The sequence below is a fragment of the Barbatula barbatula genome (assembly GCF_947034865.1).
Source record: "Barbatula barbatula genome assembly, chromosome: 2".
NCBI classification, from domain to species: Eukaryota; Metazoa; Chordata; class Actinopteri; order Cypriniformes; family Nemacheilidae; genus Barbatula; species Barbatula barbatula.
The window spans coordinates 23,685,371-23,705,724 of record NC_136767.1 but is presented as its reverse complement, the minus strand read 5'-3'; the positions used below and the strand labels follow the sequence as shown (position 1 = coordinate 23,705,724).

General features: G+C 37.5%; 1 protein-coding gene across 1 annotated transcript; it reads left to right on the top strand.

Moving 5' to 3' along the window:
* Positions 1-4,679: 4,679 nt before the first annotated feature.
* hs3st1l2 (heparan sulfate (glucosamine) 3-O-sulfotransferase 1-like 2) lies at positions 4,680-20,165 on the top strand. Its single transcript, XM_079487591.1, has 2 exons — positions 4,680-5,149; positions 18,531-20,165. The coding sequence occupies exon 2, from the start codon at positions 18,637-18,639 to the stop codon at positions 19,546-19,548; it is 912 nt and encodes a 303-aa protein (XP_079343717.1). The 5' UTR covers positions 4,680-5,149; positions 18,531-18,636; the 3' UTR covers positions 19,549-20,165.
* Positions 20,166-20,354: the final 189 nt, after the last annotated feature.

Sequence of the window (20,354 nt, the reverse complement as noted above, 5' to 3'; positions counted from 1 at the left end):
TGACATTCAGTTTGGAGTTCAGGAGATTGTCTTGATCAGGACCACACCCCTAAATGCATTGAAGCAACTGCCATGTGATTGGTTGATTGGATAATTGGATTAATGAGAAATTGAACAGGTGTTCCTAATAATCGTTTAGGTGAGTGTATAAACGCCCTCTCCCATTTTCACAACTCTTTGCATTCATTTAGGGTTTTATTTAACACGAAAATGCTAGACAAAATGGGTACTCATGTGTTTTTTTGCTCATTCAATCACGAAATAGAACTTAATACTGGTGTGGCATTTACATTAAATTATTTGTATATATTTAGTTTATTACCAATACATTTTTACCAAATTAAATGTAATAAAAAAAATGTTTTAATACTTTTACCAAATTACCAATTTTTATGTAAAAATATATAATATACATAATAATTTACAGTATATACAAGAAAATTGATTTTCTTGGTGTAAGGGTAACTACAGTATCACTAGCATACACCAGCATTGACAACCATGGAATATTAAAACGTTTTTAGAAGCATATTCCTTAATATATCATTGCCTCGGTCTACGTCTTGCAACTATATAAAATTGCAGACATCCATAGATCCCTTCAAATCAATGAGAGGGCATCAGCGTACCAGTGTGGATTGGAAAAGATACTGCGTCAGCATTTCAGACATTATTGTTCCAGTTTTGACAGCCTCTAAAAAATAAATTTAAGCATGTTTGCAAGTTTGTTCAGCCATATTATTTATGATGCTCAACGTCTCGGAGGAAACCAAACAGTACCGCATCGAGTACTTTCTTATTGTTGCCCGGCACATTTGGACCACAGTGCAATGTAAGCAGAGATTTTACGACTGTCCTGCTAATGCACATATATAGCAGGCTGTAAAAGAACAGCGAATCCTTTTTAAATCAAGCAGAAAGCCGAAATCTCAGAGTGATTTGTTATGAATAATGCATGTGCGGTGATCATTACACTGCAAGAGCGAGGAGATCCTTTTTTACTGTTCCCTCTTGAAGTTCTCCTGCTATTATTTTCACGTGTCATGAATTGATGCTGTCAGTAGAAGGAATCATGTTTTTCAAAGGGATGTTGGCACTGCACCATGGAAACGGTAATCATTAATGGCACAATGATAAGCTGCTGACCCTCAGAATTTCAAACCACAATCACGATTCGTGTAATCAAAAATTCACAATTTAAGGTTAATACGAATATAACAAATGTAGTTGGAAGGGTAAACATTTTGTTACTGTATAAATTATTTATTTAATACATGAGGGGTCTAGCCTTTATCAGTCCAATGTCCTCTTGGTCTGATAGAGAGATGATGGAGAGAAATGAGTTTATCGTTTATAGTACATATTGTAAACTAAGCATATTGTAAAAGTAAGTTTGAGAATGAACAATAAAGACCCCCTGCAGACCTCATGAACACTTTAATCTATTTAATTCAATTGATTAATTGAAAGCGCTTCTCACATTTAGCATTGTTGCAAAGCTACTTTATATACATACAGTGTAGAAAAACAGAAGTAGAGATATAATTATAAAACTTAGAATATCTCCTATAAAGCCTGTGTCTGTGAGCAACATAAAAATATGTACTTCATGAACCGTTTCAAGGATATGTGCTTATGATCACAGCCTGTTCTTTAAATGCATGGCACGGGGCTGAAGTCTGGCAGTAAAAGCTTCAAAGTGGGTACAAACACATTTACATTATGCATTTAAACGTATGTTCTCAGGAGCAGAGAAACTGTAATGTTTCCATGGCGATTCTGTTCTCAATTACTTGTCATAAGTTCTAAGTGCTGGTTTTGCAGCATTTAAAGACACAATTGAGGTGTGAGGTTTTGTCTCAGGTTGGTGCACTATGACTCAGTCTGTCTGATTCGTTCAGGTTATGTGAGTGTTGAGCAGGATCTGTTGTCTGGAGGCCGTTTCCTGACTTGCATTATTAATTTAAGATTCACAGTAGACTTGATGCTGTTACTCTTGCACTGCCTGGAACCTTGAATGACAGCATTTGGCTAGTGATTATGTTAAATAAATGAAAAATTACAAACAATATTGCTCATTTGATTGTATGTGAATATCATTTTAGGAAGTTGTAAATGAAGAGTTCTTTTGAAGAATAGATAACTCTTAGATAGAAATCAAGTTTTTTTATTGTGCATTAAAGATAATATCAATCAAATTGCAGATGGATTGTTTTGATTAAAAGAAATCATAGCAAAAAAGCAGCTAACTAAAACAATAAAAACATGATAACATGAAATTTGAATTATAAAATGTTTTATTTGTATCTGTTTTTGCAAACTCTTCGTATATGACACAATGAAGATGTTCTTTGTTTGGATTTAAAAGGAACATATCATCTTTAATAATTTTCAGAAGAGCACAAAAGAAGTTCAGGAGAATGTCAATGACAAAAAGTTGACAATGACCAGGAACAGTTAAGCAGTAGCCTAGTTCAAATAAAAACTTGACAGCTCCTGGTCACCATCAACTTCAGAGCATGGAATTTATGCTTTGTGTTCAAATGAAGAAAACAATAAGGGGCGGAGTAAATAAGGGTTGGTAAATGCTGATATTTTTGGGTGAACTAGATTATTTCATTAAAAAAACAATAAAATGTGGAAATTATATTACTATATCAATCAGTCCTGAGAATTTCCTGTGCGGATGGGTAACCAAAGCTAAGTATAAAACGCTGCTTTTATCTTCATACTGACCAAGAAAAGCTTTAAAATAAAAAGAATAAACAGACGAAATAGATTGAAAACTGCGCACATGATGCTATTCCGAGACTGATCTTGGAGCCACCTTCAGATGGCCAGGCCAATATGGCCTTCATAAGAGGAACATTCTGGAACTCGACAAACATTCACTTTATTTGAAAGCTGAACCTGAGGAGTGGCCACCCGCGTGTTTGTGGTCTCCCATTCCTCTGATTTCTATAAAACCAGCCTGCGGAGCAGAGACAAAAAGAAACTTTAATGAAGGTGGAGGAGAAGAATCCCGAAACCGTGGGAGATAAACATCTCGCTTAGAGGGGTGAAGCATTAAAGATTAAAATAATGATGCCGGAGAGGAAGAGAGTTTTCTCTGTATCGAGAGAAAAACAGATACGAGAAAAATCCAAAGAAATGAAAAAAAACCTGTGATCGCCGCTGACGAAAGATTCTGCTGAGACACACAGAGAATGCAAAAAGCGTGAAACATTGATAGAAAGGGACGAATCAGACATGCTCACTAACAAGGGTGGGGGTTTGAGGAGCTCCTGGGTCTCTCAAAGGAGGAAGAGGAGAACGGGAGACAAACTCACCCCCCTTGTGGTGCGACATCACAGAGTACAGCTTTCTACACCCCCCAGGTCTGTAAGTACAGATGCAGAAACGCAAATGCGGCGAGCAGGAGGGAGGGAGAGTGTGTGCGTTCGTAGATCTTACCCGGCAGGAGGTCTTCATTTAAAATCTCAGCCCCTTCCCTTCACACTGCATTACCGCTCATATGGGTGAGGTAGATAATAAGACTCCATAGTAATCCATAATCCGACCTCAGCGAAAGTGAAGGAAGGTGTAGACAGACCTGTGCAGACAGGCATATTAATCATTTCGGAGGAAAAACACAAATGCGTTCTTATTTTAGGTCTTTGCGAACCTTTAGCATCACTTACAGAGACACTTAAAGTCCAAGTGAAATAAAAATGACAATGCCTATATTTTCATGAAATATTGCAGTGTTTATTGTAAATAGTTTCTCAATATGGGTCAGTCTTTTTTTATTAATCGTGTGGCCTCATGATCTTTGGTTAAAATCTGAAAATTAATTTCCGTCCTGCAGTGACTATTCATTTAAGATATGTTGGACGGCTTGCAGCCACTATTTTTCTCATTCAAAATTCCATTTCACTCAGAAATGAGTCAAAATACGAAAGCAAAAACCGCTTCACGGGGACTTTGTTGGAGGTGTAGTCTAAATTATTAGGGAGATAGCTTGGAGGAGACATGAGGGCTTTAAAATCCCTTTAGCAAAATTGTAACTAAAATACTTTATTTTAAAAAATTATAAATTATTTACATAAAATAATTATGCATGTTTTATGACCCTCTAACGCTGAAAAAATGTCATACCATCAAATTATTTGCTGATTTAGTCATACTATAAAACATCAGCTTGAATAAGAACAGCCCAAAAAATCTCTCATGATTTATTTAAAGCACATAAAGTGCAGAAAAACATCAGAAAAATTCCCAGCGTACTTTCGGCATGGCACAGAATTAATATCGCCAGCCTGGGTAATGTACCGTTCTACAGTAAATGTGTGCTGTGCATTTGGAGATTAACAGAAGAAGCTACGTTCTGCCCATCTATTTGTGCCCTTTGTGTTTGTGTGCTGGCACTCTGTAAGTTATTCATGATTTGGGGATTTTCTGGGGCAAATACATTCCAAAGTCCTCTAACAGTAAACAGGGAACTGGAAATGAAACAGGCTATTTTGAACATGACATGTGAGGAGGAAACAAGTGAATGTATTTGGATGAGAGAAGTCAATGAAACACAAATAAAACGATATGGAGAAACGAGAGAGAAGCAAGGAGGTTACAAAGAGAGAGAGAGAGGGATAGAGAGAGAGAAACATACTGTTGATGAAGGGGAGGGAGGAATTCCCTGAGGGGCGATGTCTCTCTCTCTCTCTCTCTCTCTCTCTCTCTCTCTCTCTCTCTCTCTCTCTCACTGTGTTGTTCATTCACTTGCTCACTCACTCACTCACTCACTCACTCACTCACTCACTCACTCACTCACTCACTCACTCACTCACTCACTCACACACACTCCGTCCGCACATGCTTGAACGCCAGACACTTCCTTTTAGAAATTCACTTTCACACACATGCATACAGCCACTCGCATTTATTCTGCAACCTGCAAATTTTACTAGCACACTTTTTCTGTGTCTGGATATAAAAACTACGCTGCCTCAACTTTGAAAGAGATTGAAAGTGAAAAAGAGAGACCGAATCAAGCACAAAAGGTTGCAGATGTGCTAAAAGGATCAGAAGGATATTTTAGGGCAGAATGAAATTCATCCAAAACATTGTGAGGAAGAGCTTTGACGCACTTCGAGACTGATCCTTATCTCAGGTGAGATCTTTGTTCCTTTTCTCTTTCCTGTCACAGTTTGACTTGATTCTGTTTTGTCTTTGGTTAGATGTTTGGTCTGGGAATCTCCGGTCAGCATGTCTTAGTCAGATGTAAATGGTGTTTGTAAGTCATGTACAGGGAAAAAGGAGAATTTAAGCCAGGTTGAACTTTGAAACTCTGCTTAAGCTAGAATGTAAAAAGTCTAAGGATTTGTTTGTTTGCCTACATCATGTCAGATTTAACACAAGTCTTATAAAAAGCAGGACAGTAGAAAAACTGATCTGAGATGCGGTTTTGTACTTAGAAGCAGAATGTTCCTTCTGTTCTGAGAGTAAATCAAAATCTGTAAAACTAAGCTCCCAACAATACCAGACATTTGTTTATTGCCAAAAAAAAAAACGATGGAGTGTTTTAAAATCGTAGATACCTGTTTCTCTGTTCCAGATGAATGATGCTTGCTCTTACATCCCTGTATTTACATTTTGTCTCTCATTTAAAAGGCGTTCTTCAGATTGTGTTGTAAAATTACTTTATCACATTTTGACAGATCCAATTCACCTTGCATAAAAACAAATGTTTTGTAAACCTGCAGAATAGCTACACTCTTAAAAATAAGGGTGGTAAAAAGCATCAATGCAAAAAAAGAATGTTGGTTCCCCATAGAACATTTCAGTCACTATTTAATAGTCTGTGAAAAACACGTTTCTGTGGATATTATAGCTTCCTCACAGAACTACAGCCCAAAAAAAGAACCTTTTAGGATCTTTATTTATAATACTGTAATGTGAATATAAAATCAAAATCTCACTTTCACTAGTGCAGTTAAAACAGAGGATTTAATCCCTGTTTTATTCAATAACAAACACTTAAATTACATTATATTTCAAATTTTGTTCCATGAGATAAGAAGTGAATTACTGTAATGTGTATGTGTGTAAAAGAGAGAGAGAGAGGTTGCTGTAAGGCTGTGGGGCCTTGGGAGTCGAAGATTAATGAGTGGGGGAGTGAGTTAGCAAGACTAATGTTGTGTACCTCAAACTTGTAAGCAAAATTGACTGTATCAAATCATACATGCAACTAAATACCATACATCATGTAACTTCAAACTTAATATGCTCCTTCAATTTATCAATGCAGATATAATGGGGGGAAAATAAGAAACATTTAGAATGCAATGACAAATTCAAGAGTTTGGTCAGTGCCCGTGGCATGTTTTCGTCACTTTAAATTGAAAACAGGACGGGATGTGGAGCAGTTCAAATGCTTTGTGTGAATCCTGATAGTGACCCACGATAAGGTGGACTCGTGCTGGACGGGGCCCTGTGTGTATTTAAAGGCGATGATATCTCTTAATACCAGATTAAAAAAAAAGAAATAGATAATGATCTGTTTAAAAAAATATAAAAATATTTTTGTGAACACCAGGAATCAAGATTTATTGATGTGTTCCTACTTCTGAATCATTGGTTGAGCCTAGAACAACATTGCTGTCAAGCAAAGAACAGTCCTGTATAATCAGACGGATAATAGTTTGTAACTTTGACATTAAAATCTCATCGTTGATAGGGATGATGTTCCAGAACCTGCCAACAGAGACCAAACATACAGAATCAGTTCATACGTAGATAACCTGAAGAGTCATTTATCTATAATTGACTCACAAAACCATACAAGCAAACATTTCTGAAAACCAAGCAAGCACCAATAAAAACACACTCCCACACACCAGGGCTATATACTGTAGCTCAGAGAACAAAGTCCAAACCGGACAGCTTGGGAACCCCATTGATTGACAGATGGCACAAATCTGGTGCAGGCGTTCTCAGACAGAATGCTGGACAACTTCTGTGTCAGACAACTTGTCACACGAAAGATTTGTAATATTTGATTCCAAGCTTTACAAGCATGCAACACGAACTGGAAATGACATCAGCTTGGTTGATCTGTCTCTAGCTTGCGTCACCTGATTTGACAAGAAAACACCTGTTATTTAGTCTCAGGTGATCTGATCACAAATGATCAGGTGGGACAGATTGCTGTTTACATCTTGCAGTGACAAGCATCTCTTGTGACCATTTGGCATTCACTACTGTGGAAAATTCAAAAAGGAAAAGACAGAGAGGAGATAAGCACAAAAGCAAGCAAGATTGTATAGCTTTAAAGGATAAAGAGAAAAAAGAAAAAGAGAGAACGGGTAGGCGGGTATGAATAATAAGAAAAAGATGCAAGCAAAAAAAGGACTTTATAACTGATTGAACAAATAAACGTATAGTTGAGAAATAAAGTAAGAACAAGAAAACAAGAAAGAATGAAAACTAGAAAAAACAAGAAAGTGAGAACAAAAAAGTAAGGAAGGAAAGACAGAATGCAAGGAAAAAGCAAGAAAGAACGAATTACTGAATGAACAAATAAACCAATGAACTAGAAAACAAGAAAGTAAGAACTAGAAAACAAGAAACAAAAAATTAAAGATAATAACAAAGAATGAGTGAACAAACAAACAAATTAGAAAACATGGAAAAAAGAAAGAAAGATAGAAAGAAAGAAAGAAAAAAAGTTTTTTATCTAAAGCTAAAGTGTGCGACTCAGGGCTGTATGGATAAGACACAAGGTCGCCCTGACATCACAGTCACTGTATTCCATTAGAGCCCCCCTGAAATCTAAATAATCCTTTCAAAGTCATGAAAACAATACAGTATCCTTTTATTATTACTTTGATTTATCCTAGGACAACCATACAAGGGAGGGGTGTGCGTTTGCGTAGGTGTGTTTATAAGTGAGTGTGCTTGTGTACAGGGGAATTTTGTGCTGGTTCTTGGGTCATTAGTGATGACAGTTTTAGTTTATTAAGATGACACGCTACTGCTTTTCTCCTGACCACCCTCCATGCCACACATTCCCCCCCACTGAACCACAACGCGAGATGCAAAACATATCAGAGTAAAACATTTAAGCAACCACACAACACAGCTGCACAGGCAAACAAAATACAACACGTAACCACGCAATGCGGCTCAGCACAAAACCACACGGTGAAGCACAACATCGCATAGCTCATTAGCATAGACACAAGCACAGCCAAAGGGAAAATGAGGTTGCTTATTCATAGCTTAACAGAGAGAGTTTTGCGAGCCGATGTTTTGTTTGGTTCTGGCGCATCAACACTGTATAAGATGTTTTTCCTCCACACAAAAATAAAATCCAGCCATTATTTATTCACTCTCATGTCATTTAAAACCTTTTCTCTGTGGAACATAAAGGAGAAGATTTCAAGAAATGTCTCAGTGGTTTTGTGTGCACACAATGGAAGTCAATCGATGCCAATGATGTTTGGTTACCTACGTTCTTCAAAATATCTTCCTTTGTGTTCTGCAGATATATACCCCTAAGAAATACCAACACAAGCCCACAAAGCGCAAAACAGATAAATAACCTGTTCTCCAAACAACATCTTCCACAGCCCACTCCCAAAAGTCCTACAAAGTACAGCTCTGCCTAACATAACACAGCAGGATCCAACAGAACTCTCTTCTTCTCCACACACACATATACCACAACACCACTATTCCTACACAATATAAAAGAACAAAAACACCAGCCAGTGATGCAGAAAAATCCCTCAATTGCACAAACGCCCTCATTCACTGAAAGCATATCCATAAGCGAAATATATAGCTGTGCGCTATGGGCCCTTTAGAGCGTGAGCGGCTAGAGCTTTGCAGAGATGTTTTTCACTGTTGTTTCAATGTGAGGGGATTTAAAGATGAATCAAAAGCAACAACCTGGCGCGGAAACGCAGGCACAAGAGAAGACAAAGAGCAGAACCAAAGACATTACTTCTGAGATTTCAGTGTGGTTCAGAGACCGCGCGCTCGCACCAGGCCGAACACGCAGAGCAAACCACCTGCTCTGAGACCAGCTCCATTCATCTGGCCCTCTAAACAACGCTTACTTTCCATTAATTGCCAATTGCAAGACAAATCAGTAAAACACTTTGTTTGGCATTAGGGTTCATTCTCACCTTCTTGCTGTTTGTTTTGTAAAAACACTCTCTCAATCTATCCGGCCACTTTAGGATTCGTCGGATTAAAATGAATGAGCGTGTGAGAATCATTCTTGGTTTTGTACTACTTGCTGTTATAGCTTCAAGATTTATATACTGTATTTCATACAATGCCATGTTTAACTCTAAAGGCAATAATTCACACTTCTTTCCAAATCTGGATAACTTTCTTTTCCGTAAAATGCAAAAACTTTTTAGCATTTCAGGTTTAATATGGCAATTTGGCAAATAAACTTCACATGCACTCTTAAAAATAAAGGTGCTAAAAATAAAGATCTTGACAGCGATTCCATAGAAGATCCATTTTTGGTTCCACAAAGAACCATTCAACCAAAGAGTTTTTGAAGAACGATCTCTTTCTTACTTTATTATAATCGAAAGAACTTCTGAGTTACAGATGTTAAAGGTTCTTTATGAAACCAAAAGGTTGTTCTATGGCATCGAAGAATAAATAAATAAAATTGTATCTTATAAATTGAAATCACATAAAATAATATGTTAATAACAGTACGTTTTCTAAATTCTGTCACCATAGGACACATGTAAGGTATACAGTATTTGTCAACACATGTGCAGAAATTGCAAGTGAGGTTTTTTGATTATTTAAGATATTTAAAACATCTACAAATGGAAATTAATGTGGGTCTAGATTAGATAGGAGTAAGAATTATTTTTGGTTGTAAAGTTCACGTGTCTTGTTTCATTTAGAAGTTCTTCATCTCTCTCATTTAGCTGTAGTTCAATCTTTCTGTATCAAACCCTTTACTTGTGGGGAAAGCTAATGAACAGACGCAACAGTGAAGCACAATTACTGTATATACTGTACAGACTTGAAATAATATGGCTTCTGAAGTGAAATTTCATGTAATTTAGATGTCATTTAGATCATTCTGGTTTATTGTTAATACGCTAGATATATATGCTGAGTTTTTTCAATGCATGGTAGGATCAAAAAAGGTAAAGCTTTTAAATAAATGTCATATTTGACCCAACCATTACGACAGCCTTTTGGGATGAAACAACCTAGCCAAGGTTAATCTATAATTCAACAGTTAGGTTTGTGCTTTTTGAGAACCAACCACCGGTTGAAAATAACTCGGCATGTTTTAGAATACATACACTAGTATATGCTTAGATCATAGTTCAAATCACTGTGTTGTATACAACCGGAAAACATTCACTCAATAGAACGTTCATATCAGCCCTCTTGACCGACCCTGCAGTAGCTGTCGGGTCTTCATGCTCGATGGTGAAATTTTGTTGAATTGATTAACCTTCATATGTTCACCCACTCCTACAGAAAGACAGCATACCATTGACATGACCACTGATTCTAAATGTTTAATCCTCCTTCCCTCCAAAACAATATCGATACCGTCCAAACAAACACAGAGTGGGAGGAATAAACGGACAGAAAGTCTTTCCCCTGTGGTGAAAGAGCTAACAAAATTCATTTGACATGAGCTACTAACCCGATCGCTGCCCCAGGGGCACAGTCCAGATTGTTAATCACTAAATTATTTGCTTGTCATACCGAATAAGAAAATGCCGTTTCGATAGCTTCAAAGTGGTCGGCGGACAATAATAATTATAGGAAATACTGTGCATGGTCGATAATTCAATTAGGGAACATTTGGGACCCCTAAATAGGTTATAAATATAAAAAAATGTTTGTATATCTTTTATTCTGTTGAACACAAAATTAGATATTTGAAGAATTTTGGAAAGCAAATAGGTCTGGGGCACCTTTGACTACCATTTACATTTTTTCTACTATGGTATTCGATGTCCCAGAACTTAAAATTGCTAAAATTCTTTCAAATATGCTCCTTTGTATTCGAGTAAATGATGACACAATACTATATTTTTTCATTTTCAACTATCCTTTTAACATTGTGTATCTCTAAGTTTATTTTTCTGCACATTTCAATGTGGATGGACATGCTATAATACAAATATTGTGTTTTTAACCTCCCCGAGCACATTCATCATTACCATCACAGACAAATGTCAAAAATCCACACAAAGACAATGGATTTAACATGAAACATTTCATTTCTAAGATTTTAAGCAGTCAAAAGTGTCACGAATTGGAAAATCACTCATGTATAATAAATATTTATAATTGCATTATATATCATTTTTGTCAACAGCCTTTGAGCTATCAAAACCCAATTAATACTGCTGAGAGAAACAGAGAAAAAGCAGGAAAGCAATTTAGCGGCCACATGAATTCATATGTGATAATACACAATCTATTAGTATATATGCATCCATTCTTCCATACAACCCTCGAGTACACAGTGGCGTCAAAACCAGACCAAACTCATTTGCATGCAGGTTTATTCCCAATAATGTTACCATGCTCTCCATGCCAACAACCTCTTTAATTAGAGCAAAGCCCCCATAATGCCCCCTACCCCCCCACAAACACACAGAGCCCTCCCCTCCACTGGTACCAGACACCCCCCGCCCCATCATGACACATTCGCACACACTCCTCATTATCAATTTGAGGAACATGCAGACCAAAGGGAGTGTGTGTTATTTGATTGACCCAGATCTTCAAGTGCAAATGAGAGAGAGAGAGAGACAGAGAGAGGGACAGGGTGGAAGTGAGAAAGAGCGAGAAACTAGTGGGGCGTGGGGAGGTTCATGAAGAAACTAATTTGAGGCTCAGCGGGGCGTCCGTGTGCTAAAAACTGAGCGCATTTACTGAAGGTCAGTGTCTATTGGCCAGATTGAAGGAGATCTTACAGAAGCATAGAGAGAGATAGAGACACGTTTCGCACATTTTTTTTCTCCGTTCTTTTAGTCTGACGACAAACACAATCAGATCTTCTCAGACGCTGTTAAATCCTCTCACTCATTCTCCATTTGCATTCAGATATGAGGAAGACGAGGCAAAAGCTTTCAAGTCGGCTGGACGTTCCCGGTAACGGGGCCGGCGGAGAGAAAATTCAGCTGCTGAGTCACCTGATAGGAAACAGATGAGACTTTTTATTTTGCAACTTGTAACACTTTCACGTCTACTTTTAATATAAGTTTTGATCCAATATCTAATAAAGAGGAATCCATAAATATACATTAGTAGAGGTTTATTCAGGGTCTGTAGACAATCTCTTAAAGAATGTAAACCAGCAGGAAAGCAAACCACTACAATATGTGTTGTCTTTAGTCTTTTAGAAGACATTTTTAAACAACGACAAAAAATGTGCTCAGATCGACCAAATGCCAAATATGTAAATACCAAAAAAGCCAGAGATTTCAATATGAATCCAAATGCTTCTCATAACATTCCTCCAAGATACGTAATCTGAGCTATGCTAGGCATGTGAAGTTTAGCTCAGTTCTCTTACCCAAAGTGTCTGCTTTTATTGGAAACAGGTGAGGCAAAGCAGCCTCCAAGAATTCTTTCTCTTCTCTGGGAACAAATGTAAGCTGTCGGCTATGTGCAAGTACACGAGCACCAAAACATTGAGCTTTGGTGGGAAACATGAGTTTCCTCACTTTCTGTTCATTTCCTGTTGTTTATTCTCCTTACACCTTCAAGGGTTTGCACAACTATGTTTTATTAGTACACTACATAGACTAGTCTGCAGGTCAATATTTGATGACCATGAAATACAATAGAGTGGTGCAGAGATTACATATTTTTGTATGCAAAACCCGGAAAGCGAGTAAGCATTTTAACACTTCCGTTTCCATCGCCCCGAAGTCAAAGGGTTTTTGGTTAAATGCCTAAAACATCATTTTCTGGTTTTACAAAACCTTTTAATATTTTCACCTTTTATTCTGTGACATAGAACACACCAGTTATAACCTGCTTGTGACTGTTAACACTTTATCATGACACTTTATCAAAACGGCAGATGAAAATAACAAGTTGCTAAAAGCTACTACATCCTTTGGCAGGGACGTTAGAAGTCATTGCACATATTCATCTCACAAATAATGCAACATAGGCAGAAATCTCTAAAAACGTGGATGGTTATGCATTCACAGAGTCAGGGGCGGACTGAGAAGGGGTGTGGCGAAAGTGTTTGATGGCATTGTCCCGATGGGGGGCAGGGGTGGGTGATGTTGTATGTAATGTGTTAGTTGCATGTCCGAATCGCTAATGCCTTCGCATCGCGTGCCGTCAGTGGGATGCCCTACTGGTCAGTCCGCCCCTGCACAGAGTAAATACTTACCAGGGAACATGTTTTTAATAAAGTTTGAAAAAGTTGTTAGATTCTTGGTGGTGGTGACGTTGATATCGAGCGACTATGGTCAGCTTTTTACTTATGCAGAATGTATTTAGGCTTCAAAAAAACAAATGTTGTGTTAGTTTGTAAAGACGATCTTGATAGAAAAAACGTGGAAGTAATAAACCTTTGTTAATCAAAGAGCTTATTTTTTGCAATCTTTCAAAAGTCTCAATCCATAGGCTTTCCTTGCGGCAGAAAAATACACAATCTCATCATATACAATACAATAATATTCACAATACGCTGTATAGCTTCGGTGATCTTAGCTGTTTCTGGAAGGTCCAATGTTGCGAGTGTTGAGGAGTGTGTGTAAAAATGCTGTTTCTGATGTTGTGCAGAGAGGAAAGAAAGTGTGCAAATCGACACACTCAATCTGCAAAAAAGTTAAGAGCGCTTATATATACACTTTCAGCACAGATGCGGAATTCAGTTTTAAAGCACTTTGTGAAAGCAAAGCACTCAATTTTGAGTACCTCTGGCGGTCATCAAAATCGTGGAGTGAACAAAAAGGAAATTCCCCTCAAGTAGTTTTAAGTTTTGTAGCTAAGATACACAAAAGAAATGTGACAAATGTCCATTGGTCATGCCTGTCGGTGAGCTCCATACAATTCAGTGGGATCGGGAACTGAGATAATATGCTAATATATGACAGGAAGTTCTTTGATCTGCTTCCCTGCAGGTCCTCTTAACATCATTCATGAGAGGCCAACGCTCTTGTAGCGCATTCATGTATTCATAGCCTATGTGTGAGCGTACACGCGCGTCTGTCTAGCTACATTTGAGAGCGAGTCTGTCGGGTAAGCGTACAGGCAGGATTACTCTGTTCTAGTAAGAGAAGCGAGAATAAGTTTGTACAAAGCTCAGGAGCCTGGATGTAAAAATGTGTAAGAAAATCAACAGAGGTTGATGTGTGTGCATGCGTCACTGAGGATCCTTTTGGTGTGCGGTGGCATTCAGGAAAGGTTTATAAAGCGCAGTTTGAGGTGACGGTGGAGGGCGCATATATTAGGGAGACGTTTTTTCTACTCCGCCAGAGAATATGTTTGTGTGAGAGAGAGATACTGACTTTGTTTGCTTTAGTTAAAGAACTGAAAGTCTGACTCAGTCGGTAGGTCTGCGAGTCCCCGATAAAGATGAAAACACACGGAGACACAATGATTCCCAGAAAAAAGATCATTCCAAAGCCAGAATAAATCCCAAGGATGTCTATCAGGTGACTTTTTTCTACAATGGGAGGAAGTAGTGCAACAAAGAGTATGAGATACAGGCAAAAAAGTCAAGGAGGTGGTGCCGCTGTAATTTGTTTTAAATTTAAAAAAAAATTCTAATCTGTAAAAATTTTTTTCATTGCATACTGCTTTTCTCAATACATCAAAGTTTCACATACAATTCAAAGCAGGTGATCATACAATTTGTCTTCAATGGTCTTGAAGTCCCTGTTGATATCTATTTTTTGCCCCCAGTGAGCATTCCAAGGGCAAGAAACTAAAGACCCCACAAGCTAAAGATTACCCTGTCAATGTGAAAATTCCCACCATCGCAAACTGACTCAACGGTGTTCGCAAAACATCCACAAATTGACCTGAATGGGTCGAACCGGGGGAAATGGACGGACTAATTGAAAAGTAAACAACTCACCCGCTCATTATCACTTTTGCTCACGTCGGAGGTGCAGGAAACTGGAAAATAGTATGCAAAGCTTTTAAACATATTGTGTACAATTCCATTCTGCTGCATTTAAAAGCCCTGATGAAAATGTGCCTCGTTTGACTTCAATCTATCCGTAAATTTAGTGTTTTGTATGATATACGTTCAGCTAATGGCCACAAAAACAACACATTTATTCAGGATAATTAAGCTTGTGAGGCATGCAGGGATTGAAAAACGTATATGAAATTCTGCTAGGTTTTTAGATATAAATGCAACATTAGAGGATTTAGTATGTTAATCTATATTATGAGTGCGTGAATGGGTTTTGTTGTTAAGGATGAAGCCTCGGTGCTCGTGATGTGTCCATTAATCTCCTTTTTCTTTCTTCAGGTAAATGTTAAATGCTCTCTCATTTGTGCATCTCTTTGGATAGCAGTGTAAACTTCTAGTCTATTTTACATTGTAACAATAACAACCACAATGGGTAACACCGTTGTTCACTGTTGCCCATATTCTTTCTTCTTTTGTGTTCTGCAGAGGTTTGAAATGACAAGAGGGTGAGTAAATGTCGTGATGACAGAATTTTCATTTTTGGGTGAACTATCCCTTTAAAACCAATAAAACACCCAAAATGTAAAATAGTACACAACAGTCAATTGTTGCGCAACATAGATAAAAGCCAAAGCTGAAGAAAATAATACGTGTATCAGGTCAAAGGCCTGAGACTTTTTGTCATTTGTTAAACGAAACACTCTTTTTGACAAAGCGACCCAAAGATCCAGAACAGCACATTGTGGGGATTAAAGCTGTGAGATGAGGGAATAAAGTGAGAGACATTAGACAGATACTCAGGCTCGTAATGGCAAAGTTTATGAGGCTTAGCGATAACGCTGATGATGCCGTGCAGGAGTGGCAAGGCCACAGGGCTCGACACTTTTACTCCCAGCTGTGTCATTATACGGCATACACAGCAACACAAGCTCATTTACAAACGGCTGCTTGCTCCAGCAAATTAATAAACCGTGACTCAGGACGCAGCAGGGTTTGATAACATGACGACCGCGAGGTGACTAAACACGCCAGCCAAGTGTGACATTTTTAAAAGGGTATAGAGGTCAAGGATGGTGTGTTTACTGTTTGATTATCCCGTGGTTAGTGGAGGGAATAAACTTGCCTCAAGTGGCCAATTGTCCTGATGAGCCACTTAAATCTATAACATCATTCTGATATGCTGGTCTGTTAAACAATTCACTTGTTTCAATTCAAGTGTTACAGACGACTTCAGATCTTACGCTTGGGATTTCTGAATTGTATTTTTGCAGACTTTTAATCGCATTGATGTTTAATTGTAAATTGCTTTGGTGGAACCGCTACTAAAACACCCATTATAGTATATAGTAGTAAGTATACCTTAAAATAATTTCGATTTTTAACCTTAATGTAGGATTAGCCTAACCTAACCTTAACCTACATTTTTTATAATATAATCTATTTTATAAACAATTCATTTTTTATAACTTTCAAAATGGCTGTTTCATTCACTATGCAGCAGTACAGATTTTAACATGGAAAGATTTGAAGCTTTTCTCATTTAATGTATTTGTAAAGACTTTGGGGCTACAAAGTCTCATACAGACAGCTGCATATGCATATGTTAGTTAATACAATGTTTTCATGCTTCTAAACGATGGATTAACCATTCTTTTTCGTCAGTAGTTATATCTTGTATGCATTTTGCAGAGCATAGTTTACTAACATTAAAAGTGTGAAAATATTTCTGTTTATTGAAATCCAATAATATTGGTTTAAACATGATATGAAAAACTAAACGAAGAACTGAAATGTTGCATCCGAAATATACTGAAATAAGTTTAAGGCACGAAAATTATGATCTGAAAATAAACAAGAAATAAATTCATTCTTATATGGACGGTTTCAAAGCAGCAACAAACAAAGGTCACTGCGCATGCACGCTTTTGTGGCCCAAATTTAACTTCAGGTACACGTCCGCAAAGATTAGAGTCCCAATAGATTATGTCTGATAACAAGCAAAAGAAATAACAAGTCAATTACATTAGCTAGCAAGTTAAAGGTATGTCTAGACAGTATTATTTTGGGTTTAGAAGATAGTTATACGAACCATTTAAAAAAAATCTAAAATAATAATAATATACTGTACAATAAAATTCAACATAATGTTTATTTAATACAATTATTATACAATGACATATGGATATAATTTGAATTAATATAAATAGTTATATTATAAGCCACCAGCCAGACCAATTAACAAACAGACTGGAAATTTACTTCGAGCCAGACGTGTGCGTCCGATGAACCCATCTATAGCAACATAAAAATAAGCACATAACAACAAAGCTAAAAGTTAATCTAAAATGAACATGCAAACTAAAAATAAAAGTTCATTTAAAATATGAATAAAACTACAATAAAACTAAAATAAAATCTACAATAACTGTTGCAGACGCAAGAGACTTGCTCTGTATTCAGTCTACAGTGTGTTTTATACATACAGTACATGTGTCCTCTGGGAATTGAACCCATGACATTAGTGTTGCTAGCCTAGGACCATGCAATAAAGATCTTGTTCATCTATATTTCGTCGCCTGTTTTTAAAATTACTTTTAAAGTAATTTTCGAGCTACTGTGAAGATGCTCTAAAATAACATTTTTGTTATCAAAAAAGAGCAATTCACTGAAATGACATGGGACTTATTTGGAGCTCTGAGAATTGTTACAACAGTGCCTGCTGGAGGGCAAAAGTGAGAGAGCACTGGGATTAGGATTTGAGTAAATTTACCCTTAGAGATTTCTGAGGAACTATTGTTCATGAATGTTTAATGCGTTTCTTTCCTGTGTTTTAATAATTCTGTTAATTAAAATGTACTACATGTGTAAACTTTTCATGCTCTGCTGTTGTTGTTTTGTACGTGTGTCTAGTAATTATTTGTCATGTTAGCTAATCATTTTCTGAAAATAAATGATTTCATACAGTTTATTAATAAAGGTTCAAACAATAAATGAATAAAGGTTTAATTCACAGAATTCTGTCGTCATTTATGAACCCTTATGTGACATAAAACATGTGACTCTTTCGTCTGTGGAACACAAAAGGAGAAAGGTTTTGTGGCCATAGATTGAAAGTCAATGGGGGACCAATGTTTGGTTAACAAAAATCTTAAATATTTTCTGTTCTGCATACAGGTTTGGAATGACCTGAGGGTGTGTAAATGATGAAAGAATTTATCTTTTTGGGTGAACCAAAGCTTTAAGATTTATCATACATAATCAATTACTGTATATTGAACAAATAATACATTACTGAGCTCCTTGCTGATTTTCATTTTTTCTATAATATATTAATTAACTTAATTTTCCTGTTCTTTTCTCTTTTCAGACGCTGTGAAGCAGCGGAAATTAGCAGCTGCTGTGTGTGGTATCCAGCCGTGTGTGTTTGTTTTTGTGCATCCGTGCGGTGCCCTTGAACTCACTGGACTGACGCCATGTTGTGGACACTCATACTGGCTTTGATCCTTCTGCTGTTGCTCCAAGCTCAGCTACTCGTCTGCCTACATGAACTCCGAGCCTCTCTAACCTCTGTCACTTCTGCTACCCCTCCTGGAACGTCAGGCACCACTGCTTTGCAACGTCTGCCAGGTGCCATCATCATCGGGGTCCGCAAAGGAGGCACCAGAGCCCTTCTGGAGATGCTCAACCTCCACACAGATGTGGAGGTAGCCAAAACCGAGATCCACTATTTCAACGCGGATGAAAACTTCCGGAAAGGTTTAGACTGGTACCGTGCCCAAATGCCCCTCACTCTCCCCGGGCAGCTGACGGTGGAAAAGACCCCTGGATACTTTGCAGCACCCCCCGCCCCAAGAAGGATCTGGGCCATGAATCCAGCTATGAAACTGCTGCTAATTGTTCGCGACCCGGCGGAGAGGCTCGTGTCAGACTACACGCAAGTTCTGCACAACCGAATTCAGCAGAATAAGCCATACCAGCCACTGGAGGATCTGTTACTATCACAAGGACATATCAACCCCAATTATAAGGCCCTTCAGCGGAGTTTCTACTACCAGCACCTGGCCAGATGGCTGGAGCTTTTTCCCAGGGAGCAAATTCACATAGTGGATGGAGAGGCTCTGATCCAGAATCCTTTCCCCGAGCTGCAGAAGGCTGAGAAATTTTTGGAACTTGCCCCACAGATAAAACCAGACAATTTCTACTTCAATGTCACAAAGGGCTTTTATTGTATGCTGTCTGCCGGACACGACAAGTGCCTGGATGAGTCGAAAGGAAGGCCACACGCACCTCTCAGCAACACCGCATTTCAGAAGCTCTGCCGCTATCTGAGAGTTCCCAATCAAATATTTTTCAGAATGGTGGGACAGAAGTTTAACTGGTGCTGAGACTAAAACATGACTTTTGAGACTGGAATTCAAAATACTTCCCGGTTTTGTGAATATATTTGTAATGTTGCCATTTAGAAATATAGTTCAGAATGACTGGAGTTTCTTGAAGGCTGAACATAGACTACAACAACGTTTATGATGACCCACAAAACTCAGCTGAACTAGAGTTGATCTACCCTTTTATGTGGAAAACAAGAACAGATCTACAGGACTTAATGTGCTTTCAACATGCCAGACCCTCACTTCGTATGATTTGTAAAAATGAACTTGAAGGTTCAAGTGGAAGTTTTGGTTTTCTCGAATAAAAATAAAGACAGAATTTGGATAGAATTGAAGTTTTACTTATAACAAAGAAAAAAACTCAATTTATTTCCAGTGGGAAACGAAGTTTAACAACAAAACTGCATTGTCGGCTGTACATATTGTAGTTTAAGCATTTAATTGTCACGTTTAATATACTTATTTTCAATTGAATATTTTATTTTCATTTGAAATAGAAATGTCTATTTTTCAAATGAGCCGTTTCTTTAAATTAATGAAATATTTCATAATGTCATAGGTTAATGCACTACGAAATTCTGTTTTATATTCAATAAATATGTACATAAAACATCCAACGTCTATCTGTCCAACACACAGACAATTGAGAATTTACACAGCACACTGTCACATATGTCTACCAGTATACAGAAATATCTGTTTTACCTCTTCTTGTCTTTGATTATTTCTAAATCTTGTTTCCATTCTTTTTTCGGACTATGATATCTGTGAAAAATGGAACAGAGAAACACAGGGTTGGTAAG

Coding starts and splice junctions, on each gene's coding strand:
- hs3st1l2 (XM_079487591.1), top strand. CDS start 18,637: ATGTTGTGGACACTCATACTGGCTTTGATCCTTCTGCTGTTGCTCCAA.